General features: G+C 41.5%; 1 protein-coding gene across 2 annotated transcripts in view; it reads right to left on the bottom strand.

Moving 5' to 3' along the window:
- GADL1 (glutamate decarboxylase like 1) overlaps window positions 1-25,566 on the bottom strand; it is a 161,589-nt gene that overhangs the window by 39,832 nt on the left and 96,191 nt on the right. For both annotated transcript variants that reach the window (XM_028518652.2, XM_036030558.1), the window contains one exon: window positions 13,056-13,145. In XM_028518652.2, coding sequence (XP_028374453.2) covers window positions 13,056-13,145 — 90 coding nt within the window. The remainder of the gene's footprint in view (window positions 1-13,055; window positions 13,146-25,566) is intronic.

Here is a 25,566-nt window from a genome sequence, read left to right as displayed (position 1 = left end):
CTCAATCCACTGAGCTATGCCAGCCAGGGCTGACATTTGAATTTTTGCTCTGCGTTCTGAACTGATGATGATCAGCCAACAGAACACAACTAGACTGCAGTTTGCAATTCCAACTCTGCTGGATTCATACAAATCAGAGGGGATGGTCTCTTCCACAACAGAATTAGAGGAGCAATAAAAAGGCCCATCTCTCCTAAAATGTCTTTCTTACCTAGCTGCTCTTGTCCTGGGAACCCCTGACACAGATCACCATGCATAAGATGTGATGGCTCTCAGTCCTACCCGCCCATCAAAACAGGCCGCACTTCACAACTCCAGGGCTTTGTCCCAGACCAATGTAATCACACTCTCAGGATGAGCAGTCACTTAAAACTTCCTTGGATGAGTTAATGAGCAAAGAAGGTAAGAACGACCATGTCTCCAGGAAATCCCTATGTGCATGTAAGTTATCCAAAAGGTTAACACATTAATTCATCCCTTTATTCATTGATTCACTCATTCAGGAGCCATTAATTATGCATCTACTGTGTGACAGTAGCAAGGTGAGAAAATGCAAAGTAGTAAGAATATTAACCATCGCCCTCATTACTAAGCAGTACAGTGCCGGGGCTGACTTCATACGAGTGCAGCCTGTGCGGGTGCACAGCGCCCTGTGCTCAGAGGAGTCCCTTAGACATTTAGTTGAGCACTCTGCTGTCACCACTGAAATTCTTGATAACGTTGGAACATGGGGCTCTACACTTTTATCTTGCACCGGGCTCTGCACTAGCCAGGCTTGCAACATCGAAGCCCAAGTATGGCTAAGCCCAGCGGTACACGCTGGCCCACTTTCTTCACCTCCCCTTCCATCAACAGGATAATACAAAAGAGGGAATCTTTACTGAGAACAGGGACATTAGGATAATTTTATCCTTGTGCTAGAATTCATCCGCTAGTTCCTCTTATTGCCTGATCTTCTCTTCCATGCTTGCCGCCATTCCCCACCCCTCCCCCCGACACACACACAAATGTTATTTCTTATAGTAACTGCCAAGACAGGGTAGCAAAGCTGTCATAGGAATACATGGAAAGGGTACTCATACTCAAGTGTCTGGAAATGCTTCCTGAGCAAGCTGAGAGGTTGACAGCCTAATTTTAAGGTGGAGTTGGACACAAGAATTCCCTATATACTAGGTTGAAAGCTATACATGGCTTAGAGAAGGCAGGGTCATAGCCATCTTCTCTAGGAAGGAAACACATATCTTTGGTGCCTCGGGGGGAAGTGCATGTGAGGCAGGCCATAAAGAATGCAGAAGTGGAAGGACATGGAGCAAGACGCCAGAGACAAAGGGAGCAATGGGCAGAAATGCAAGGAGGCAAAGTACAAACATTCACCTCCATTATTAAACACTGAGTGGGGCTGGCAACCTGCTTGATTTAATGCTCTGCTGTCACTGTCTTGAAATTCTTGATAATTCTTGAGAAAGGGGCCCCACGTCAGCACCATGCAAAATGGCTTGCATGCACTATCTTATATAGTCTGTGCAAATCCAGGATGTGTCACAGTGATTTAGTGGGTGAGCAAACTGAGACAGGGTGGTGAAGTACTTTGCCAAAGTGATACACCCCGAAGAAGTGATGAAGGCAGGAACTGAACCTGAGTTTTTCTTACTGGCAAGGGGGTGTGTTTGAAAACTATGGTAGGCTGGCTTTCCAAGTAAAGACAAAGGCGGGTGGCTCAGTTGGCCGGAGCACAGGGGACCGGGCAAGGATTAGCTGAACACAGCCAGAGGCTGAGTGACACTGGATCATGCAGTCCCTGAATGAGGATGGACTCTTTCCTTTAGGACAAAGGGAAACATGGAGTGACATGATCAAGGATGTATTTTAGCAAGTTTACTACTATAATAATGGGTGACGTAATTTGGAGGAGAGCAAGCAAAAAGACATGAAAAAGACATTTGAGGCTCATACAGTCCTTCCAACATGAGGTGACAGGATTAATAACGATGAAAGCTAATGCTTCATGAGCACTTACTCTGTGTCTGATCCTTGCCTGGATTATGCTATGCAATCCTTATCAAACTCCTTTAAAGTGGGTACTTTCATTATCCCCATGTTATCGATAAAAAGAGGAGGCAAACAGAGTCTAAATAACTCGTTCATAGTGACACAGCCAGTGAGCAGCAAAGGCGTCGCTTATTTAACTCCAGATCCAGGGATTTAAAGAAATTCCAATAAATATCTTAACAAGATGTCTTTTTTAAAGTAAAAAAGTTCTGAAATATATATGAAAAAAATTTAAATATAATAGTAGAGAATGCTGTTAAAAAACCCCAGAAGGATAGAGTTTTAGCAGCTTTGAGAATCAATTATAAAGCAATCCCATTTGAAACCTTTTGATCCTGGCACAAAAAACAGAAACACAGATCAATAGGACAGATTGAAAAAATCCAGAAATAGAATAAATAAAGTGTTTTTAAAATACAGCATAAAAACACAAGCTTCCCATAATAAAAAAAAATATTAGGAGGAATTATTTAATAAGTCAAATTATAATAACTGGATAATAATTTGGGGACCCAATCGGGTTAGATCTATGTCTTTACACTGTACACAAAAATAACCTCCATATGGATTAAGGAGTTAAAAACAACAAAAAAAATTGAATTACAGAAAGCCAGCAGGAGATGGACTAGCATGCTTATCAGATTTGTGAAGGCACAGTAACTTCAGCTTTGAAGCAGTGGAATAAATCATGAAGGAGAAGGCTGACAGATTTGAATACATAAAAAATTTAAAACTTTTGTACAATAAAAAAACAGCAAGACTGAAATAAAAAGGACATCATACTTAGGGCAATATTTGCATTCCACCTGACAAAAAGGGCTTTAAAACTCAAACCATATATATCCTCATCCAAATGTATAAGGAAAACATCAGACCTCAAAATATAAATATGTAAGATATGGAAAAAATAATGAACACACAGAGGAACAGAACCGACAAAGAAAAAAAATAAAAAGTTGTTCAGCTCACCAACAATTAATACAAGTAAAGCAACCTTAAGATTTTTCACCTTTCTAAATAACATTTCCCCCCAAACTGGCATCACCCAGCGTTGCCACAGGTTGGATTGCAACCTGCACATTCATTCCTCACTGGTGGCCCTGGGAATGGGTACAACCTTCTCAAAAATCAATAATATCCCAATACTTAGCCAGAGTCAGGCTCAAAACCACAGTGGTTTTCATAATCAGTAATTACATCCCGAACACTTTATCCTCTGGGAGTAATGAGAGCACAAGTGGATGGGAGCATGAAGATCCTCGTCCATTTTTGTTTGCAATGCTGAAATGCTGGAAAGAACAGGAACGCCGAAAAGTAAGGGATGGACTTTATTACCCAACAGCATAGACTGTTAGACAGGGGAAGACATTTTAAGGTTTTCTTTTCAGAAGTTCAGTCCAAGGGGATGAAGACGGAAACAGAGGTAGCTTGAGGTAAAGCGATAATCAGAGAAAATCATGCAATATTCCCGTTAAGATTGTCAGAGCCTGAGCGTGTCCATCCACGGAGGGGAGCACAGTGTCGGAGGTGAAAAATGAAACTGTGGGAAGGGGAGGGAGAGAGAAGGAAGGAGAGGCGAGAGGGGAGGAGGGAGGGGGAGTGAGAGAAGAGAGTGGTGAGATCAGGGGTAGGGTCCGTGCAGGCCCAGGCGGGACACTCGAAGATAAACACAGAAGATGCTGCCGTGAAGATGAGGAACGTTCTCTGGAGTAAAGATGAAGAAAGAGACAGAAACATGTTTGGAATGAAGACGAAGATCAACTTGATCCTCGAGAACTTCTTACTCGGGCGAGTGTTTCTTGGTTTGACACGGAACCCGGCAGCCCTGACACCCGAGACATTGTAATTCTGTAACATGTTATAACAGCATTTATTCCATCAGCATTTAGTGTGTCAATTCCCAGCTAGGACAGGAAAACTGATCAAAAGTGCCACCAGGGGGCAGGTTTGGTACTGGTAAATGGACTCAGATCTACAAAAACCACATCTTTTTTCTTCAGCACAGCGTTCAGTCTTTGTTTTGCAACAATAAATGCTGCATCTAGTCCAGAGCAATTTCCCTAATAGCTGTGTTATGGGTATAAGCTTTGCTCCATAAACTAAGGTGTGCAAGAACATAAAAGTACCTTATATCCTTTAAATAACATTAAATCCAACCTTAAGCCACTGTTCCTCCTGGGCTAGGTTAAGAGTCCATCTGAGTCATTGTTACCGCTCCCCCAGCCCCAAAGCATCCGGCAGAGGCTCTGGGGGTCTTAGCCAGCACTAACACTTAGGCCCAATATATGAAATGCTTATGATCTGAACCAACGCGATCCCTTGATATGCCGTGACTGTGCCGTGTCCTTGCCTGTTAAGAGTGGGCAGGGTCCCCTATCTGGAATATGCACTCATGCACACGTGCATACACATGCACCTCCTTGGGCACTCAAAGAGGGAAACGGAGTCAGTCCTAGCTGTGGAACTCTTGCCTCCTGCAGCCGTCTCTCAGCTCGTCTCCCCGCTGCCCTCAAAGCCCTTGCCTTCCTCTCATCTTTGGCCAGCTGAGGCTGTCAGAAAAACTGGGGAGACAGATGTCTTCAAGAGACGTGCTCAAGAGAGGCACGGAGCCCAGAGGCCCTGTCTCATTCTAGGGATGAGAAAAGGAGAGAACACAAGAACAGAATATTCCCATATGTCCTGATTGTGTGGCCGCATTTGCCATAATATTGGAGTTCTTAAAATCCCCCTTTTGTAAGCCTGGCAGCACGTGACAGTGAGGTTTTTACTGGGGGGGGGGGGGGGCGCATGCCTAGATAACAAAGAACTCAGGCATCCCTCACAGCTGCTAACAGGCCAGGGAATGACTGTCATGGAGGAATAAAGACGAAAAAGGGACACACCCTCATTTCAAGGCATGTCCTGTGACACCTGAACAGTAACAAGTCATTCAGGACTGGTGAATTTAGGTGACATACGCAGATGTCCGTGACAAGGCCGGCTGGACTCCTGGCGTGGAGCGAAGTGCACCCGTGATTGTGTGCTGGACTGCAAACCCAAGGAGCCAAAGGGTATTTGTGAAACACAGACACTGTGGGATGCAGTTGTGTTCTTTGGCCTCAGTTTCCTCCAGTGCTATCTAGGGCTCCCAGTGGATCACCCGGTCCCCAAGGAACAAGAATCACAGCCGTGTCAGATGCAGGAAGCCACGCGCAGGACATTCCTCTTTCAGAACCAGTCCCATCCTGACCTCAGGCCCAGGCGTCCAGCTTCAGCCTGCAGGGACACCCAGTTTCATCCTACCCAAGTTTAATTTTCAGTAGAGAGGCAGACAGGCCAAGCTCAGAACTTCTTCCACAGTTTAAAAAAAAAAAAGCCCAACAGAAAAAAACAGAGGGGAGCCTGTTAAAGTTGGGAGAGAATATCGAAGGAAAGAATAAAATAATTTTGTAATAAGGACATCTGTACTTATCTGCCTTTCCTGGGGCTTTAAAGTTACTACCCATGAAAATGCCTATCTAAGTTCCTGAAAATGTTTAAAAACCAAAAATCAATATAAATAAATTAATTAATAACAACGACAATTCAGAATTTGTATGGTACGTGTTGAAATGCATTGTTTAATAAAAGGAACCCATGGACTTTGCCGCTGTGCATGCATATCCAGCAAGAACACCATCGGAAACCTTCGCTGGTTGGAGTTTTATAAATCCGACGGAGCAGAGCTCTCCAGAAAGACAATGACTGCACGACTGGGGAAGAGGGAGGAGCGTGAAAGCCATAAAGCACTCAGAGTACCCCGTGCCCTTGAGCAGAAGGGATGCCCCCATTTCCCCTGCTGATTTCCCATGGAGGCCGTGGGCGTGCCCAAGTGGCTCCTGGACCCTTAAATGCAGAATGAACAAGAAGAAACTGATTGCAGCTATTAGAACAGCTGACAAATTGTAGGCAATAACACCTCTACCTGAGACAATACTTAATACCATTTTCTCTCAGGTCTTAATAGTTTGAGGAAAGAGAGTGATACAGCGTCTACAAGACAGGAAATGCATTGGTTAAGCATTTTCAAAATCTGCCTCCCAGCCACTATCAGACGGAGAGCCTCTCAAGTCACATTTAGAAATATTTTACTTGAAAGGCACTTCTATATTAGATTTTCCTTAAATATAAAATTTAAAGAAAGTGCCACTTTAAAAAATGAGGGATATCCCCTAGGAAACACGAGGTTTGAAGAATATATTATAAAATCTATATCACAGAGTTAAAAAGGAACTCATCTTTAAAAATTAGAAAAAAAAAACACTGTTGCGCTTTGAAAGAAATGGGTGTTTTCAGTTTGTCATCCAAAAATGAGGGGCTGGATATGCCAATGGCACAGATGGCGATGAAAAGGAAATCAGAATCAGAATCCTCAGAAATACACAGAGGCTCTCAAAATGTGTGTGAGTCCCTTTGCACATATGCGAGCACACACACAAACACACACATGCACACGTGTGGCAGAAATAAAGGGAGCATAGCAAGGGGCGCTGGAGCCCCACGGACAACCCCGGGACGTGGCCTGGTTGGACGGCTTCCCTGAGGGGCTCCCCCAGGGCACCCTCCTCGGTTTATGCAGTCTCATCTTCAACTGCTGTTAATCAGGAGCCTGCCAAGGAGAATACCACATTCTCTCCAAAGACATCGGGGATGCCACATCAAGTATATGCCAAGTAAGCAATAAAACAGCAAGCCTATCCAGCAGGTTCTAAAAGATTTATTCCTCTTCTACTGTTGAGGAGAGAGGAGCCTGTTATAAATGACTACCAGTAGCCACAAATCTGCAGGTCAGCCAATAAAACACAAAGTTGAAATGACCACGCATGCGTACAAAAAGAAAACTCGTTAATTACTTTTAAGAATGTGAATTCTGTTGGCATAACGTAGAATTATTTATGAAATGTCAACAAAAGGGGAAATCTTCTGCTTCATACCATTGAGTAATGACGAGACGAAACAAACCGATGGAATTTTCAATTATATTCCTGGGTCTTAAGGCTTTCCAGTTTATCCTTGCAATCTCTCCCCGGCTTCCTCACCCTCTGTATCTGTCTGATCACTGGGGCAAGGGGGGTGAGGCTTCAGAAGAAACAAGCACATGAACTTATTTTAGGAAGTCACTTTCGAGAGCAAAACAGGACTCGGCCACAGCGCTGGAAGCTTTCAGGGAGCCCTGCGGGGCCTGCTAAAGGTCTCACCATAGATGGGCAGGGGGAATGCCTCTGGATTTAAGATCAGCGCAGACAGCGTGGGAATTTTAGTAAGGAGAGAGAAAGAGAGATGGGAAGAAAAGATAAATTATACTCTGTGTCTGGGAAAAAGTCGCAAGGGAAAACAGTTTGCAAACTCATTGATTGAACATTGTACAGTCATGATCCCCAAAGAAAACTACCCGCTGTGATGTAAGAAGAAATGGTTAAAAGATCTCTTAGGAGTTGTTCAACATTTTAAAATTCACCCATATAAAAATTACTTTGTGTACTTTTAAAATATACACACTCGATAAAGTAACGCATGTAGATAATTTGAAAACAATAAACACGTAGTGTGGTGAATTAACTCTTAGGAATACGCGGTCGAAAGCCTTTGTCTAGGTAAGCACTGGAAAGAAGGGGGAGGGACCAGTCAAAGAACACGAATGAATGACCCACGGACATGGACAACGGGGTGGGGATGGGCAGTGGGAGTGGGGGGTGGGCTGGATGGAGGAGGGCATAGCGGGGAAAACTGGGACAACTGTAATAGAATAAACAAGAATAATTTGAAAAGAAAAAAGAAAGAAGAAACCTATGGCTTCTATAGGCCAGTTACTCTGTACTTTGGTTTATCATTATTGTTATTTTCACAAAAGCAGTATACACTGATTGTGGAAAGTGAAGAAATTAGAACTACAAAAGAAAGGAAAACTAATTGTATCTCTGATATATTTTGGTGCCTATTGACTATTTCTTATCTAAACATACATACAATATTTTATATGTATGAAGGGGGACCCCCAAAAACCAGAATTAACTGCTGGGGGGAGAGCCCCTTCTCATACAGGCTTCCTCCACGAGGTCAGTGTGCTGAGGACCCATCTGTATCAATGCACCAGCTGGCGTTGTTGCGTTCAGCTTGGGTGAATTTTTTTGAAGAGTCTTTCAACACATTCGCCCGTTTCACAATGGGTGATTTACTAGCGCACCTGCCCACACCCTGCTGAGTGTTCAGCAGTTTTTGACCAAAAAACACACGATCCCCATGCCCCCTACCCCCTATTCACCCAACCTCACCCTGAGTGACTTTTTTGTTTCCCCAGATGAAAAAAGTCCTCAAAGGGAAATAGTTTGCCAATGTGGAAGAGGTGAAACAGACGAACAAACAAAAAGCAGAAGCACGAAAAGGCATCAAAATCAATGAGTTCAAAAACTGTTCTGAGCAGTGGAAAAAAAATGTCTTGACAAGTGTATTGCATCAAATGGAGTGTAAGTCTTTGAAGGTGACTGAAGTTTAAACATGTAAGAATAAATACACAATTTTTAGAAATAAATTCTATTTCCTGAAGGCTCCTCTCATATATAAGTATCTATACATAAACATAATTTTTCAAAATTATTATCAAACTATAGAGGCTGTTTTATAGCTTATTTTTAAATTAATAGTAAATTATGAATATGTTATTTTGGAACAGAATTTTAATTGTATATATACTTGAAATTTGAACAAAGTTATGTACTAAAATTTAACCTTTTCCCGTGGTTGAATATTTAGACCCTTAAATGTCTTGCTATTTTAAATAATGTCTAGGAACTTCTGAGTAGCTATTCAGCCCCCACAATTCTGTCATGATATCAAAAGTATACATTTCTGTAAGTGGAAGCGCTAAAAGAGAAAATATATGCCAAATTAAGATATTTGATATGTTTTATAAAGCTGGTCTTCAGAAAATTTGTACAGATTTATGTGCCCATTAACGGTTATAATGAGTCCCATAACATTCTTGCCAACAGTAGGCATTAACATTAAAACCACAGTAGTTTGCCAATTTGAAGAGCAGAAGCTATCCATCATCTAATTCCTAACCAGTTTCCTAACTAGCAGGAAATCTGGTGAAACTCCTCTGGCCCGTTTTATTGGTTCAGGGGTTTCAATCAAGGAAGCCACAACAGATTGAGTAGAAGACACCCTGAGTTGAGGCCTTTGGATGCCAGGCCAATGGGACTAGATTTTATCCTATGGACCAGTCACTCTCATGGGAATGGTACTATAACCCTAGGGAGTATTTTGGAAATGTGGGCAGAAGTCTGTGTCACAGTGTGCAGGGATGGTCACTGGTGTTTCGTGGGTGGGGACCAGAGATGCTAGCTGCCCTGCAAAGTGCGGAAGGGTCTGGAGTGACAAAGGACTGCCCCATGTCTTGCACGACTTCCAAACACCCCACGGGAAATACATGAGGAGAGAAGCCTGATTACATTACCCAAGCCTGGAACCTAACTCTATTTTACATTCTAGTGCAAAACATTCCGTGCCCACTTTTAATAGATACTAAGTTTTCTGCTACCATGTAAACCAAGGGGAAAATGTTTTTTACTGAGCTTTACCAAGGGTTGTACACCATTTTAAAAAATTCTATCACTAGTACACCACACCATTTCTGTTATTTAGATATTCTGTGATCCTAAGAGTATGTGTGAGAATCGTATCCCTTCCTCATGTCATTTATGTAATGACATACACATCTTTATATTAGAAACTAATTTATTTTTCCTTCTTATTGCATGCCAGGCCTTCTATTGCCTTTTACAGTATTACAGGTAGGGAGGTCATAGTTTCCACTGGTTCCATATTAGGAGAGTAAAGGAAACATTATCTGTTCTAAAACAGCGGTCATTGGGTGCCCAGGGTAGAAAACAGCTGCCGCGGAGAACAGGAAGCCATTCAGAGGCTTCCAGCAGGAGAGCGACACGGCGAAGCAGAGCTGGGGGTGTGACTGTGCAGACAGTGGGCAAATAAATGGGAAAAGGGCGTGGCAGGAGGCAGAGTCAGAGAAGAGGCCAGTACAACCTGGGCAGGGAGCTAATGAAGACCTAGAATACTGCAATGCCTGAATGAATCAGAAAGAAGAGCATTTGATGGAAGTCACCTTAAAAAGAGAAGTCACTGGGACCCAGTGATTGAACGTAGTGTCCCGGAATGACTGTCGTAGTGATATTAGATTGCAGAATGATTGTGTTCTCAAAAATAGCCTCACGTGTGCACACACACACACACACAATCACACACAATACACATACTCGCGCTTACACATTCTGAAATGCCACATTCATTACCAGATAATCCCTCTTCCCGCCTGCTGTCAAAGGGAGGACTTATCACACTATTGATTGTGCAACCTGACAGCTCAACCTGACGCTAGGCTGAATCGAAGGGGGATGCCTTATTCAGTTTATTTATTTGTTTGTGATTCTCCATCCAAGATAAACCCTGAAATAAATTTCAAGTGTGCTTTAAGTGCACTCCAGGTTATAAATCATATACTGCATTCTCACACTACAGTAAGCATAAAACCACACGGATCAACAACAGAAATGCATGCCTCCCTTCCTTGCCAACTTCATTCCCACACGCCGACACAAAGAGAAAGAATAAAAGGAAACAGAGAATCAGAAAAACAATGATAATTTGTCTGCAGTGTACATTTACTAACCAGAAGCAACCATAAGAATTTAAATAGTGTGATATTACTCTGGATGAGAAAACCCTGGTTCTAAATGGCAGGAAAGCATTTTGAAATGAAGGGATAGAAAATCATAGATATTCACCATAAAAGAATCAATACTGAAAAATACTGGGGAATAGAAGAGAATGTCCTGATTTATAGTCAATTTTCAGTGAAAAAGAACAGTGTACCACATGCTGAATTATCTGATTTCAGTTTCTATATCCATCCTCAATTTCAAGTTTTCTGATAACAGACAATGTAAATATTTCTTTAAGTAATGAGTGAGTCAAAAATATTTCCACATATGATGAGACTCCTTAGTTATCATAACCCATATTTGTACAACAGTACTGTCGGTAAAAACGCAAGTATCATATTCTTGGTTACTTTTCTTAACTATCAAAATGTGAGAAAAATGCCCCCCGTTTCCATCTCAACTCTAAGCAACCGTTCCCCCACTCCACCAAAAAATGTCAGTTGCATTCCACCAAAGTGGGTAATGTCCCTAGAAACTTCACCATTCAACTCTCACATTGTTCCGTTCTTGTTTCTTTCACTGGGTTACTTACCATCTGAAATGCATTCCTGAGCACTTTCCCATTTGCAACGTGTGACAACAACGCAAGACAAATCCCAAGGACTGTGTTAACTGCCTAAAATGGGTAAGGAAGGGCTTGCCCACAATGAGACACAGAAGACACCATGGCCGTCTCTCCCCATCTCCGCTGGCTGACTCAGGTTTGGCAAGAGGTGAATATTAACATAGCGGGTGCATATTACACCACAGTGCAGGAGGTTTAATGAGACATAAATAAAAGTGGCCTGAGGCCAAAAGCAGAGACTGTAGGTGAGGTTATCAGTGGCTGCAGCTCAATGGCCATGGTCTTCCCTCTTCCTTCTAATGTGGCACAAATTCCAAGCTCCTCGTGGTGGAGGATGAGGACCTCATGACCTCCCCCCTGCCTGTGCTCTCCTCTCACCTCCCACCACTGACCCTCTGCACCTTTGCAGTCTTCAAATCACACTATCCTCTCTTAAGACTCGAGGTCATCATGCATGCCACCAGTCTTCCTAGAATCCACTTCTTTACGGCCGTCCCCTGCCTGGAATCTACTTATTGTTCAAGACTCAGCTCTAGCGTCTCACACTAGGATAGGTACGGTTTCTCTCTGCTTTCACGGCAAGCAGGGTTTATCTCCATGAAGGCCCCTACTAGCTACCTTGTGATGATCTCTGTACTCATTTTTCTTTCTGGATATGAGCTTTCTATGGGCTGGGACCGAGTCTTTTTGATGGCTGTACCTCCAGTATGCAGCAGAGTGAGCACTCAGTAAATGTTTGATGCTTGCCTGACTGGGAAGTTCTTCCTTTTCTTCTCAAGGACAATAGAGAACCATTGACTATAAACCATTGAAGGGAGGGAGGGGTTTGCACATGAGAGTGTATTATAACCAGGGTCAGGGAGCTAGCTGTGCTGGAGAGGGAAGACACAAGGCCTAACTCCCTGGGACCGACTGTCGTGAACTCTCACTCTACATGTCATGGCCACAGAGTCCTCAGGGTCCTCCCAGTGGGTCTCACTTCAATATGCTCTATGTCCATACAGCAGGGGAGGAAGAGCAAGTAGTATTGACTCAAACAACTTCAGAGCCCTAGAAATGTGGGTTAGAGACAGGATTTAATAGGCAGGGCCGTGTGAGGGGAGGTGCAGGTGAGACACAAGAAGTCTCTCGAGCCTGGGGCTTCTTGTCATTGTGGATTGCCAGCCCTCACCAGCTGTGTGTAGACACTTTCAAGCACATTTTGTTCAATAATCAGTTAAAACCCACTGCTGGCATCTCTTTTCTTTTTTATCCCATAAGCCCAACAGGCATAAGATGCAGGACCTTTGTTGGAAAGCACAGAGTGTCGAACTCACAAAGGGTACCAGATTTAAGCCTTTAACATGATCTCCAAGTGAGAAGATGCAAACAGTCACATAGTAGCAAAAATGAAAGCAGCAGCTCATCATATAACCTTAATCCTATTACCAGATCACACTTTCTGAAGTATACTATAAATGAGAACTTCGAATAAATTCTATAACTGTCTCACACACAGCATAATTGTTTTGGATTTGTGTGTTAAGTATGTTAATTTGTTAAGTGTAAGCAATGTTTACAACTGTTTGGCATGTCATTAGTTTTTAATACAGTAGGAGCCAGCTCTGTAGTTCTTCAAGATGTTTTTACAAATACAGAATCATTTGTAGGATCAAAAAGAAAAATACAATTTACTTATTACTTACCAGATGAAGTTTTGCCCAGAACTCAGGCCCTTCTTCCATTTCTCTGAGGCTCGGTGGAATGTACCAAAAGCAAACATTGGCATATTCAGGCTAAGGATTAAGAACATTCGAAAATTGTTTTGTTAACCTAAAATTAATCTTAAAATGCAACTAAAGTCTTAGCTAGTTTCTTTAAGAGCTATCATGTGTGTACTATGTTGATAACAAGTCAGAATTTGATAGAATAGACATCTATCCTGCCTTAGTTCTGATAATGGCCTATTGGGGAATTTTCTTCTCAGTTGGGTGCCCCTAGATCAAGAATAAACATAAAGTTTGAAGCAGACTCAACCCAGTTCCTACTGGATTCATCTCTATGCACATATGCCCAGAGATGCCCTGGTCCCTCCCCTTAACCCTAATCCTTATGCTACTTCTAACACCACTTTACCCTTCCAACAATTCCCTCTCTACTTAAGGTAGCCAAAGCTGTCTTCTATTACCTGCTATACCTGACAAATGAAAAATCCCTGATTATCTGTAAGTGACATACTTGAGCTTCACTTACCTAGCTCTGCTTTGACCCTAGCCAACACTGCTTTGGAGGGAAAAAAGCATCACCTCGACTTCCAGCTCTCAAGTATCACAATCAGTCTCAGCTTCAGCGAGGACGTGAATCAGCTAGGGGGCTTGGAGGCTCAGAGTCTGGTTAAATCCATCACAGAAAAGACTGAAGCATCTCAGCTGAGTCTTAAGTGGGTAGTGCATGGTCTGTGTTTGAGAAACTTTGGTGTAAAGTAATTATGGCCTACTCCTCTTCTCCAGTAACCAGTTTTTCTTTCAGACAGACACAATTTGGTTAAACATGGGATAACATTCCAGAACAGGCTTCAGTCCAGCCATTGTCATGTAGACAAGGAGACCTTTTCCATCACACCCTTCACCTTCACTGGACAAAAATCTAGGGCATCCAAATGTAATCACAAGGCTTGTACTCAATGATCAGGTGATTTGGGACATTATGTTGGGGGGTATACATTATAAGTACAGAGCTGAATTCAGTAAAGACTGTAAGATTCCAGTCAAGATGGCAGTATATGCAAATGCGACACACAAATCCTCCCAAAACCACATCAAAATTACCACTAAACTACAGAACAGCATTATTGAGAACCACCTAAAATCCAGCTGAACAGAAGTCCTACAGATAAGGATATAAAGAAGACACATTGAGACGGGTAGGAGGGGTGCAGAGGTGAAACTGGCTTGTCCCAGACCCATGTGTTGCAAGTACAAGTTGAGAGGGATATCTTGGCTGTAGAGGTCCCCTGTGACGACCAAGGGGTCCCAGTTTCACACCAGGTGCCTCAGCCCATGGTTTTACTGCTGTCACTTCTGGCTGTAAAAACCAGTAAGGATTGTGGCTAAGTGAGACTGAGGGCTTCTGGAGTCCCAGTCATTCCTCTTAAAGGCCCATGCATGGGCTTACTTGGATTTACATGCTCTGAGCTTAGCGCTGGGGCAATAGCTGGAAAGGTACCAGGAACAGAGGAGGAGGTACTAAATTATTTGGCATCAGGGTGAGAGCTGGGGGGCAGGTCACCCACAGACAGAAGTACTTTCAGAGGCCATTGTTCCTCTTCTGAGTCCCCACCTCACATGCCCACTAGGCAGGTGCCACATCTGAGTCTCCATCAACCTGGCTAACACTATTAGCTCCACCCTGGTTATTCCCTGAGATCCTGCCCCACCCAACTTGTGGCCGCACCCAACTTGTAGCCCCACCCAAGCTGTTTTCAGTGGCTTTTCCATATGTAGGCCTGTCTTGGCTAATGCTTCAGACTTTCCTAAAACCTTTCAAACAAGCAGAATCTGGCCTCAGTGTGCTCTGTACCTCCTGCAAAGTGACCCCAGCCCTAGTACTAGTGGCAACTGGCCTTGGTTCACAGCTGAGCCTTTCCTGAGCACCTCCAAGCCCAGCACAGGTGCCACCCATCTGCAGTTAGCTTTGTAGCTCAAGCTCCATGACCTTAGGCAGGACACAGGTCGTAGCTGACCTTGGCCTCCCAAGAAGCCCCAAAGCCACCTCTATAAGCAACACACTAAAGGGGTGGATTCAGTGGGCACCAGAGCCTCATTAAAGTAAGTTGTGCTCCATGAGATGGGCCCCTGAATGGCTTATCCTCCATGGTGGTTGCAGCCAGTCCTTATAGCCAATTGGCCTGGGGGTAAATCCTTGAATGCCAACAGCAATAAAGACGCTACTACAACAGGATGGTGTACACAGACTACATGGGAGATACACCCAGAATTCCCAGCTCAGGGGAATGGGGAGGTTGTGCCACTGGACCCTATAGGACATCCTCTAAATAAGGCTACTCTACCAAGGCCAGGAAACATAGCAACTCTACTTAATATATAGAAACCAACACAGGATGGCTGCAAAAATGAGGAGCCATAGAAATGTGTCCCAAGTGAAAGAACAGAAAAAAACTCCAAAAAATGATCTAAACAAAATGCAGACAAACAATCTATAAGATGCAGAGTTTAAAACACTGGTTATAAGGGTGCTCAATGAACTTAAGGGAAGAACAGATGAACTTAGTAACAACATCAACAAAGAGATAAGAAGCATAAAAATGGAAATAAAAAACATAAAAAAAGAACCAGTCAGAAATGAAGATTACATAACTGAAAGGAAGACTACATTCCAGGGAAGCAACAGTAGGGTAGATGAAGCAGATAAGGAACCACCCAATCAGAAAAATAAAAAGAATAATAATCTAAAATAAGGAGAGTATAAGGTGCTTCTGGGACAACTTCAAGCATACCACATTCACATCATGGGGGTGCCAGAAAAGAAGAGAGAGGGCAAGGCATTAAAAATCTATGTAAAAAAATAATGACAAAAACCATCCCTAACCTGGTTTAGGAAACCAGGCATACAAGTTCAAGAAGTGTAGAGAGTCCCACACAATATGAATGCAAAGAGGCCCACAACAAGACATATAATTATTAAAATGCAAAAGATTAAAGACAAAGAAAGAATTGTAAAAGCAGTGAGAGAAAAGCAGTCAATTATTTACAAGGAAGATCTCATAAAATTGTCAGTTGTTTCTTGACAGAAAATTTGCAGGCCAGAAGTAATTTGGAAGAAATATTCAAAGTAATGAAAAGTAGGGACCTATAATCAAAATCATTTTACCCAGCAAAACTATCATTTAGAATTAAAAGTCAGATAAAGAGCTTCCCAGACAAGAATAAAACAAAGGAGTTCATTACCACCAAACCAGTATTACAAGAAATGTTAAAGGTCTTCTTTCAGATGAGGGGGGAATTGAGAAGATGAGTGAAAAAGGTGAAGGGATTAATAAATACAAATTGGAAGTTACAGAATAGTCACAGGGATGTAAAGTACAACATAGGTTATATAATCAATAACATCATAATAACTATGTATGATGCCAGATAGGTACTAGATATAGCAACGTGATCACTTTGTAAGTTCCACGTCTAATCATGGGGTCATACACCTGACACTAATATAATATCATATATCAACTGTGATTGAAAAATTAAAAAAATTACTTAAAGTCAAAAAATTTTAAAAGATGTCATTTAAAATAATTTTTTAAAAAGACATCAATTATGAGAAAAGAACTGGGCAAGAGAGGTAATGGGGAATATGGCCTGGCTGTCGTTTTAATAAATCAATGCTGAATCCACTTCAAACCAAGTGTTCACACTTGCCCTAAATGCTCCCAGCTGGAAAAAACCAGGACTGACTTCGAAGTGAAGAGGTCTGCACTCAGAGCCGAGCAGAAGTGGACACCTGAATGCCCTGCCAGAAGGCCCTGATCCTAACAAGCCTCACCTCTTGCCTCGGCTGGACCAAAACAACCTGTTGACTGTTTTCAGCAGCACTCATCACCCTCATTCCTCTTATTTTCTCCATAGCATACAATCATTTGTAGCAGCAAGAGCTCCTGCTCCCTCCTCCACATTTCTTGCTTGGTGTTTCCTTAGGGACTGACTGGGCCAATCACTGTGTCCAGGACAAACAGGCTGTGCAGTGAGAAGATAATCTTAAAATTTTGGGAAATGTTTTAATTATTCATCAGTGGGACTGACTGTAGGAGGAGATTTCTAACCTGCTCAGTTTCCTTTGGCACCCAGAGGAAGGAAGGAAGCAGGGAAGGAAGGAAGGAAGGAAGGAAGGAAGGAAGGAAGGAAGGAAGGAAGGAAGGAAGGAAGGAAGGGGAGGGGAGGGGAGGGGAGGGGAGGGGAGGGGAGGGGAGGGGAGAGGAGGGGAGGGGAGGGGAGGGGAGGGGAGGGGGAGGGGGGGAAAGAGGGAGGGAGGGAAAAGGGGAGAAAAGGGGAGGAAGGGAGGAAGGAAGGAAGAGAAAGGGACCATCACACAACTAGCACACTGCCACACAGCACTGCCTTTGCAAGACTCCACACACAGTAGTGCTATGAGAACCTACAAGCTGTCAATGTGAAGAGAGAGCAAGGTACAATTCTGCAGCCTGCTCACTCTGGGACATTCTTCAGAAACTGCAAGGCTCCTAGAAGAAATCCTCTCCTAGAAGAAATCCTCTCAATTCCTGTTCTACAGAACCAGGCTCAAACATTTCTAAATGGGAACCTCAGCAAGATGAGCCTGCAAGACTACAAGAATCATTCTTACACTTAGAAAGAATTTTAGGCTCTACTAGACATGCTGCAAAATTGTCAGGACCTGAACTTTAGGAGGAGAAAGACATCATTCTTTTCATCCCAACACAGGCCTTTTTGCTTGGGATGCTGATCCACAATGACAGAAAAGGATTAGAATCCTGGAATATCCATCAGGTGTTGGAGCAAGGCCAAAGAAGAAAGAAGTAGCCATCACATGGAAACCCAAAAAGGGTTTTTCAGCCTTGTTCTGTGTGTGGCATTTTATTGCCTCAACGATTCTTGCCAAGCCCAACGATTGTTGCCAAGACCCACAGGACCTCTAGAAGCATGATAAGCACGACATAGTAGCTACCCTCCCCAAAGTCAGAATGACAAGAACAAAAAGAATTGTCATGACAAACATGACTTCTTCACTACTATCACCATCCAGTGTGTTGTCTGAGCAACCCTAGAACTATAAACCAAACAAGGCAAGGACAAGAGCTTAAGAAGAACTCCTGTACATATTTCTCTGGTGGTTGTTCTGGAGTTCAGGAGAGAAACCAAGGTTAGGTTGATGTGCATAACAGGAGCAGATGCTATCGGTCCTGAACATCTGAGCCCACAAACATGCGTCTTTATTTTAGCTCTCAGTGCTGGAACAGACAATCAAATATAACTTTAAACTCTGGCTGTGAATAATTAATTTAAAGGTGAAGTCTACAATTCCTTGAAATTTTTGCATCAGATCTTTCCTTGGAGCACTGAATGCATAAAGAATGTGGAGGGTAAAGTTACAATGGAAACTTTAAGCAAATGGTCAAGAAATTGTCTGAATTTTTCTCTTTTCACTATTCTAGCATTTTTGTATATACGAGCATGCATATCGCCCATAATTTCCAATAGTGTTTTTAGAAGAAATGATAAATTATCTTTGAGCTTCCTGGTGGTCTTGCTCATCTGTGTCTCTATGCTTCCTTTTGTTTGTGTCTTGGAAAAATGACTCTTGGAATTTTAAGCAGAATGTGACTATTCATTTGTAAAATAAAACGATACTTAAACACTCAAAAATAAAAGATTGTAAGTCATGCCCACAAACTCAACACCTTCCTCTATGGATTCTTAGCACTGATAGTATTTGAAATGACTTTCATTTCTCCACCACACAGCGTGGAGGTAATAACCAATGTTATAATAGTTATCAAGAACCATTGGAGAGTTATGCTCCAGTTTCAGTATAAAGTTTCATAGTGTTTTAGAAGGAGGAAACAGCTATCATCTCATTTCTTACCATCAAGACTGGTGCTATACAGAGTTCTCATTTTAACTCACAGGTGAATGCCCAGAAACATCTCCAGCTCAAGAACATAAGTTCTTGACCTGTTCATCTTTTCACCTTTGAAATTTATAACATGCTTATTGGATTTGACAAAAAAACTACAAATTTTCAAAACACAGAGAAGTTTAAAATGGAGTGCTATATAATATAGAATACTATGTAATTCAACTCAGTTCCCACAAATATTGATCATGAAACCACTATAGACTTTTAAAAAAATCTTTATTGTATTTTTTCCATTACCATTTAGTCCCCTTCTACCCCTCTCCCCCTCCACAATCACCACATTGTGAGCCATGTCCATGAGCCCTTTTTCCACTTTTGCTCAGTCCCTCTACCCACTAACTGCACCACCCCCAAGCTGTCATCAATAGTCTTTATACATCTACACAATTTATACGTGGATTTATGATTTATAATTGACTTGGCTTTTCTAGGATAGAATGTACTGGCCTTTGCAATTCTTTAGTCATTTAATGTGAATAAATCTTTTTAAATAAATTAACTGTGGCTCATTAGAAAGTAGAAGAAAAATATAGTTACTGTCTGTCTCTAAATTCTAGGAATTCATGTCTTTATATCAACAAAGATTTTTCCCCAGGTAACATTTATTTCAATTATCAATTTATTGCCTCTTAGCTCCTTCACCCTTTCTTTGTGTCCTGCAATAATGGAGGTGGACTTTATTTCTCCTTGCCATCTGCTCCAGTCTTAGACTTCATCAGCAGAGGGTGCTGGAGGGACACTCAGAAGGAAGAGGTATCTCTTCCTGGTCCCAGTGTGCTCACCTCATGGGTCTCCTGCAATCACTTGTGATTCTTTTCAGCAGCACTGGTGACCAGCAGCAAGCTGCCCCTGACAGCTTCCCCCAACACTGCTCTTAGAAGTGCTCTGTCTGTAATTCCTTTTGCCCAACGTTTTAGAATGGTACGGCTTCAACGCCATGACTTTTGAAAACCTGTGAAACCCTTTCAACACATCATTTCATTGGAGGGAATCTGATGCCCCATTTGATGACACACATTTACTGCAGTCGCTTCTAAAATTATTGAGTTGAAAAAAACATTCCTTTGAATATTCACATAGAGCTTATTTCAGTTTTCCTGTCTCATTACCTCTTATAGTTTGTATTATATATAGTGACTTTCTTCAAGAGGATCAAAAGCACTAAGGAGTATTTTCAGAATGGAACCATTCACATGCGGCTTAATTCCCTACACATATGAACACCTGACATCTTGGTGTCTTAGGAGCATGTTTAGTCTATGTTCTCTAACACCGTAAAATTGAGGAGGCATACGAAGGAGCCTAAGTGTCTAGACCAAAAAGACGATAGTGAAGGGTACAAAAAAGCAGTAGTAGTGAAAGCATTGTCATAGTCTTTAAAAGTTCATAGAGAAGTAAAGAAGTGTCACTAAAGAAAAGATGGAAAAGTTTTATCCTGACTTTCAAAGAGAAAAAGTAGATATATTTCAAGAAACAAAGCAAGTGTTTTGATGCCAATTCCAGCAAGGGTCTAGGAGCAAATGATATGAGAGCCCGCAGGGAAAAGTCAGTGGTCACTAACATGTAGTAGCTTGCATTCTCTAAAACCGAGTCATGTTAAAATAAATTCATCTCCTTTGTTTACAATGTCATAAGATCACAACAATAGTAATAATAGTAATAATAATAAAAACTAGCGGTATGCATTTTTATATGTATAAATGCAGGATCTAGCATGTAGATGAAAGAATCATGCAAATGGAGAATGGAGAAAGGGGGAAGAGTAGATTTTAATTGACTTCAAGGTCACAAGTTTTAAACATCTGATTAGATTACTAAAAAATGTCAAATGCACCACTGAATAGCCTGAGTTTCGGAGTCACACGGATGTGGGTTTGAATTTCAACTTCACCTGGTCTTCCCTTGGTAAGTGTCAAACTCTCTATGCTTCGACTCTCCAATCTAAAAAGTGGAGGTGGTATTGTTTGCCGCACAGAGTTGTTTTGATCACTTATTACCAATATGTAGTATAAAATCTGCCATACAGCAGGAATTCTACTAGTGTAGTGACTATTATTTGGGACTGTATTGGTAGAAAGAGATATCCTTTTCCACTGGGTAAATAACCTCACTAAAGTCTGTGAGACACATTACTGTGTTCATTTTTACATACCATATTTGATTAGAAACATTAAAAACTTAGAGCATATTCAAAGAGGGGCAACCAAAATGTTGAACTTAGTAAGTAAAATTTTATGTGTTCTAGATATGGGCAAAGACACTGGGATGAGAAACATGACTTAAACTTCTATATGCATCTCACCAGGAACTCAGAGACTAGATGGCACTAGGCACAGGAAGTTAAATTGCCATGGAATGAGTATTACACGAAGAGAAATATCGGATAATCCAAGAAACATTCCTGGCAAAAGGAATAGTGCACGTGTAGAAGTCAATGTATTTAGGAGGATAACAAATACTTGGAATGAAGAGAGGACAGGGGTACAGAAGACAGGTGAACTTTGAGTTAAAAATAGGAGTCATTTCTTGAAGGACTTCCTCCTGTACAAAGCTTGGGAGTTTGGGTTTGATCCTGGAGGCAATGTGGAGACATCGGAGAGTTTCAACCTAGCAGTCAGAGATCATTTTAGAGAGGCCACAGTGTGGCTGCAGCGTGGAGATGGGCTGAAGGGGTTAAGGCTGTCAGTGGAAGATGAGTTAGGAGACAGTACCTGCCTGAGGAGTAATGGGAGGCAGTGGCTTCAGGAGTGGAAAAGGTACTCAAGATACATTTAGGTGATGGGGAAGGGAGATAGTGAAAACAATATCAAGATTTTTGTTTGGATGGATCATATTTCTTTGTTTCTTTCTTTTTTATTCTCACCTAAGGATATTTTCTCATTGCTTTTAGAGAGAGGAAGGCAGAGAGAAAAACATCAATGTGAGAGAGAAACATTGACTGCTTGCCTCCCATACATACCCAGACCAGGGATCAAACTTGCAATCTGGGTATGTGCCCTGACTGAGAATCGAACATACAACCTTTTGAGTACAGGACAATGAGCCACAATGACCAGGGCTGATGGATCATATTTCTAATGACCAAATAAAGAATGTGGAATTTTGTTAAGAAAAATGGCTACATTCTCACACTTGGAAATGCTCAATTTGAGGTGTTTATGGGAGTCTAATTGAAAATTCCAAGACATATCTATATACAAAGGAGCAGAGTTTAGGAGACAAGTCAAGAAAGGTGGCAATCTTGAGGCTATTTTAACAAAGCTCTAGCTATGGATAAAACATTCTAAAGAGAGTATGTGAACATAATGAAGTGCTAAAGACAAAGGAATGAAGAAGAGACCTTCACATAAAGACTGAGAAGAAAAAGCCACATAAAAAGGAGAAAAACGGAGAAAGGCAAAGACACCAAGACGGGAGAGAACTTCAAGAGCAAGGGAGTGGATAATGGCGTAAAATGCTGCAGAAGTCCAACAAGAGGAAGATTAAAGATAATGTGTTGGATTTAGCAATTAGAAGGTTGTTGTGATTGAATAAAACTATATAAAAAGATAATTATACATTGCAATATGTTTGGTACATATTAGTAGTAGGATTCAATAAGTATTAGAATATGAGTAAAGAAAGCTTCCTAAAGATGAATGAACTGTGAATTCTCTGACACAGGAAGTCTTCAGGCAAAGACTGACCCCCTGTTACAGGTACTACCAAGAGAGTTTCCCTGCATTGAGCAGAAAGTTAACTCAATGTCCTTGAAAAGCCTTTGTAACTCAGAAAGTCTATGAAACCCAAGTAACTCTGCCTAACACAGAACTCAGGAAAAGAAAGCAAAAAAATTTGAATAATTAGGACTCTCCCAAGAGATCAAAATAAAATATGTGAATGAGAATAAGAATGACTATACCTCTAGGAAAACATCTATCATTAGATCTTAGATTGAACACAGGAAAATGGAGATATGATTTTGAGGTTCCCATGAATAATGCAGAATTCATTTGAAAGGATAACTTTCAATCATCTTTAAGAAGATAGGTGTTATGTTTGTGCTTTTCAGGATAAGATATTCAAGTATCGGACACTCTGTTTTGTTTTGTTCGTTTACTGTTTTCAGTGTTCTTCTGAACACTCTTACCACTATCTGCCTGACAGCAAAAATATACACACTTTCAGCGGTTTCAGATACCTGCAGTCAACTGCAATCTGAAAATATTAAATGAAAAATTCTAGTAATAAGTTTTAAATTGCAAGCTCTTCTGCATAACGCGATGAAATCTCATGCCATCCGGTTCAGACTGGCCCAGGACACAAGTCATCCCTTTGTCCAGCATCTCCGTGCTGCACACACCATCAGCCCATTAGTCACTCAGCAGCCACCTGACTTATCAAATCTACGGTCATGGCATCACAGCGCTTGTGTTCAAATAACCTTCATTTTACTTAAAAATGGCCCCAAATGCAAGAGTACTGATGCTGGCAATTCAGATATGCCAGAGAAGCCGTAAAGTGCTCCCCTTCAGTGAAAAGCTGACAGTTCTCCACTTAATAAGGAAAGAAAAAACATTGTATGTTGAGATCGCTAAGATCTATGCTAAGTACGCATCTTCAATCCATGAAATTGTGAAAGAAAAAATTGTGCTGGTTTGTTGAGAGAGACCACACTTACATAACGTTAATTGCAGTACTAATATATTGTTATAATTATTCTACTTTATTATTAGTTAGTGCTGTTAATTTCTTCATGTTTCTACTTATAAATTAAACTTTATTACAGGGATGTGTATGTATAGGAAAAAAACATAGTACATACAGGCTTCAGTGCTATCCTCAGTTTCAGGCGTCCACTGAGGGATTTGGAACGTATGCCTGAATGATAAGCAGGGACTCCTATATATATAATTATAGACTTCGATTTTTCCTAAATGGAAACAATTACAGTTGCACAGACCTGAGCTCCAGATGAATCTCTGCATCTCTCCTCTTAACTGTGCATTAGGGTTATATTGAATCAATCCGGTGAAAGCATTTGTTAACAAAAAGAGGCTAATCAACTTGACACTTATATGTAAAACTCAAGGTCTAAATTTACTTTATTTCTCCAAAGGGAATACAGAGAAGAGAGGCAAAGGCAGATCACCTGCAAAAACCCTGATTAGTAGGGATTCTGGAGAACCATTGAGGAAGCCACCTTCACCGCTTTGAGGCCTTCTGGTTCCCAGAGCTCAAATACCCAGGACAGAAGGCTATACCGAATAATGAAAACCCACCTCGATTTTCGTACCAAGGAGGTGAATGTTTACAGTTCCCTGAAGATGACGGTAAGCGGTTCCTCCCTCATTTTTTAAGCCTTTAGGAAGAATCTACAAGTAACTTTTAAATCAGTTCATCTTTTTTCCTCACCACTTAGTTCTTATTAGCTCTATAAAAAGACTGCAGTTCTGACACATACAGCACTTTCCATGAGCACAGTAGCTTCCATAGCCAGATAAAAGAAGATAATGCCAAGTTAAGAAAACAAAGAGGTAGCTCAACCTCAAGAAAATGAAACTGGCCCCTCTAATGCAAGAGAATAAAAAATGGGATTCAAACTCAAAGTCAAGCCAATTGTACAGTTGTTTCCCCGCTACATGCTTAAATATGCATCTTTAAAAGTACAGACATTTTCTTATATCATCATAATCATTAGCCATTATCATGCTATGAAAATTATTGATAATTCCCTGGTATTAGCCAATAATCAGGTAGTATTAGAAATTCCCCCAACTGTTTCAAATTTAATCTTTCCTATTGGCATGTTCAAAGTAGGATTCTAACAGCTTCGTATGTTGCATTTGGTTGTTATGCCTCTTCTGTCTCTTTGAACCTAAAGTGATTATCACCACTTTCTCTATTTTTAGTAACTCCACTGACCTGTTGATGAAACCAGGTCACCTGTCCTGTAGAATGTCCCACTTGTGAAATTTGTCTTCTTGCCTCTTGGAAGTGTTATCAGAAAGTCATTTAAATATGGGTTATTTTGCCCTCTTGGCACGTTGCTCTATATCCCCCTGTTTTAGGAACTTTGAACTCCTTTGTGGATAGTGGTGGAAGCCACGGTCAACATTCTCTGGAGCAGGGTTTCCAAAAGTTGTCTGAAGACCTAGACTACAGCAACAGTCTCCCAATTTGTCCCATATATTCGTTCCTTGTCCTCCCTTCGCCCCACCCCACCCCCCATTTCTCTCTTCCCAAGACATTCAGCAAAGTCTAAAAATGGAAGTCAGATTCCTATCTCCTTAAAACTTCTCCAATGATTACATTGGAATGAAAGCCAAAGGTTTAAGCAGGAGCCACCCGACTCCAACTAATCTGGTCTCTGCCCACCTCTCCAGCATCCCTGCAACCTTCTTTTGGCTCCTCAAACACACAGAACTCTTTCCAGCTGTAAGCCTTTGCATTGTTTACGGATTCTATCTACCTGGAATGCCTTTCCTTCAGACCACTGCCTGGCATGCTGTTTACCTTCATTCAGGTCTCACCTCCAAGATAATCTCA

Source organism: Phyllostomus discolor, chromosome 7, assembly GCF_004126475.2.
Source record: "Phyllostomus discolor isolate MPI-MPIP mPhyDis1 chromosome 7, mPhyDis1.pri.v3, whole genome shotgun sequence".
Classification (NCBI taxonomy): domain Eukaryota; kingdom Metazoa; phylum Chordata; class Mammalia; order Chiroptera; family Phyllostomidae; genus Phyllostomus; species Phyllostomus discolor.
The sequence above is the reverse complement of the archived record's forward strand: the minus strand, read 5'-3'. Positions and strand labels throughout refer to the sequence as shown.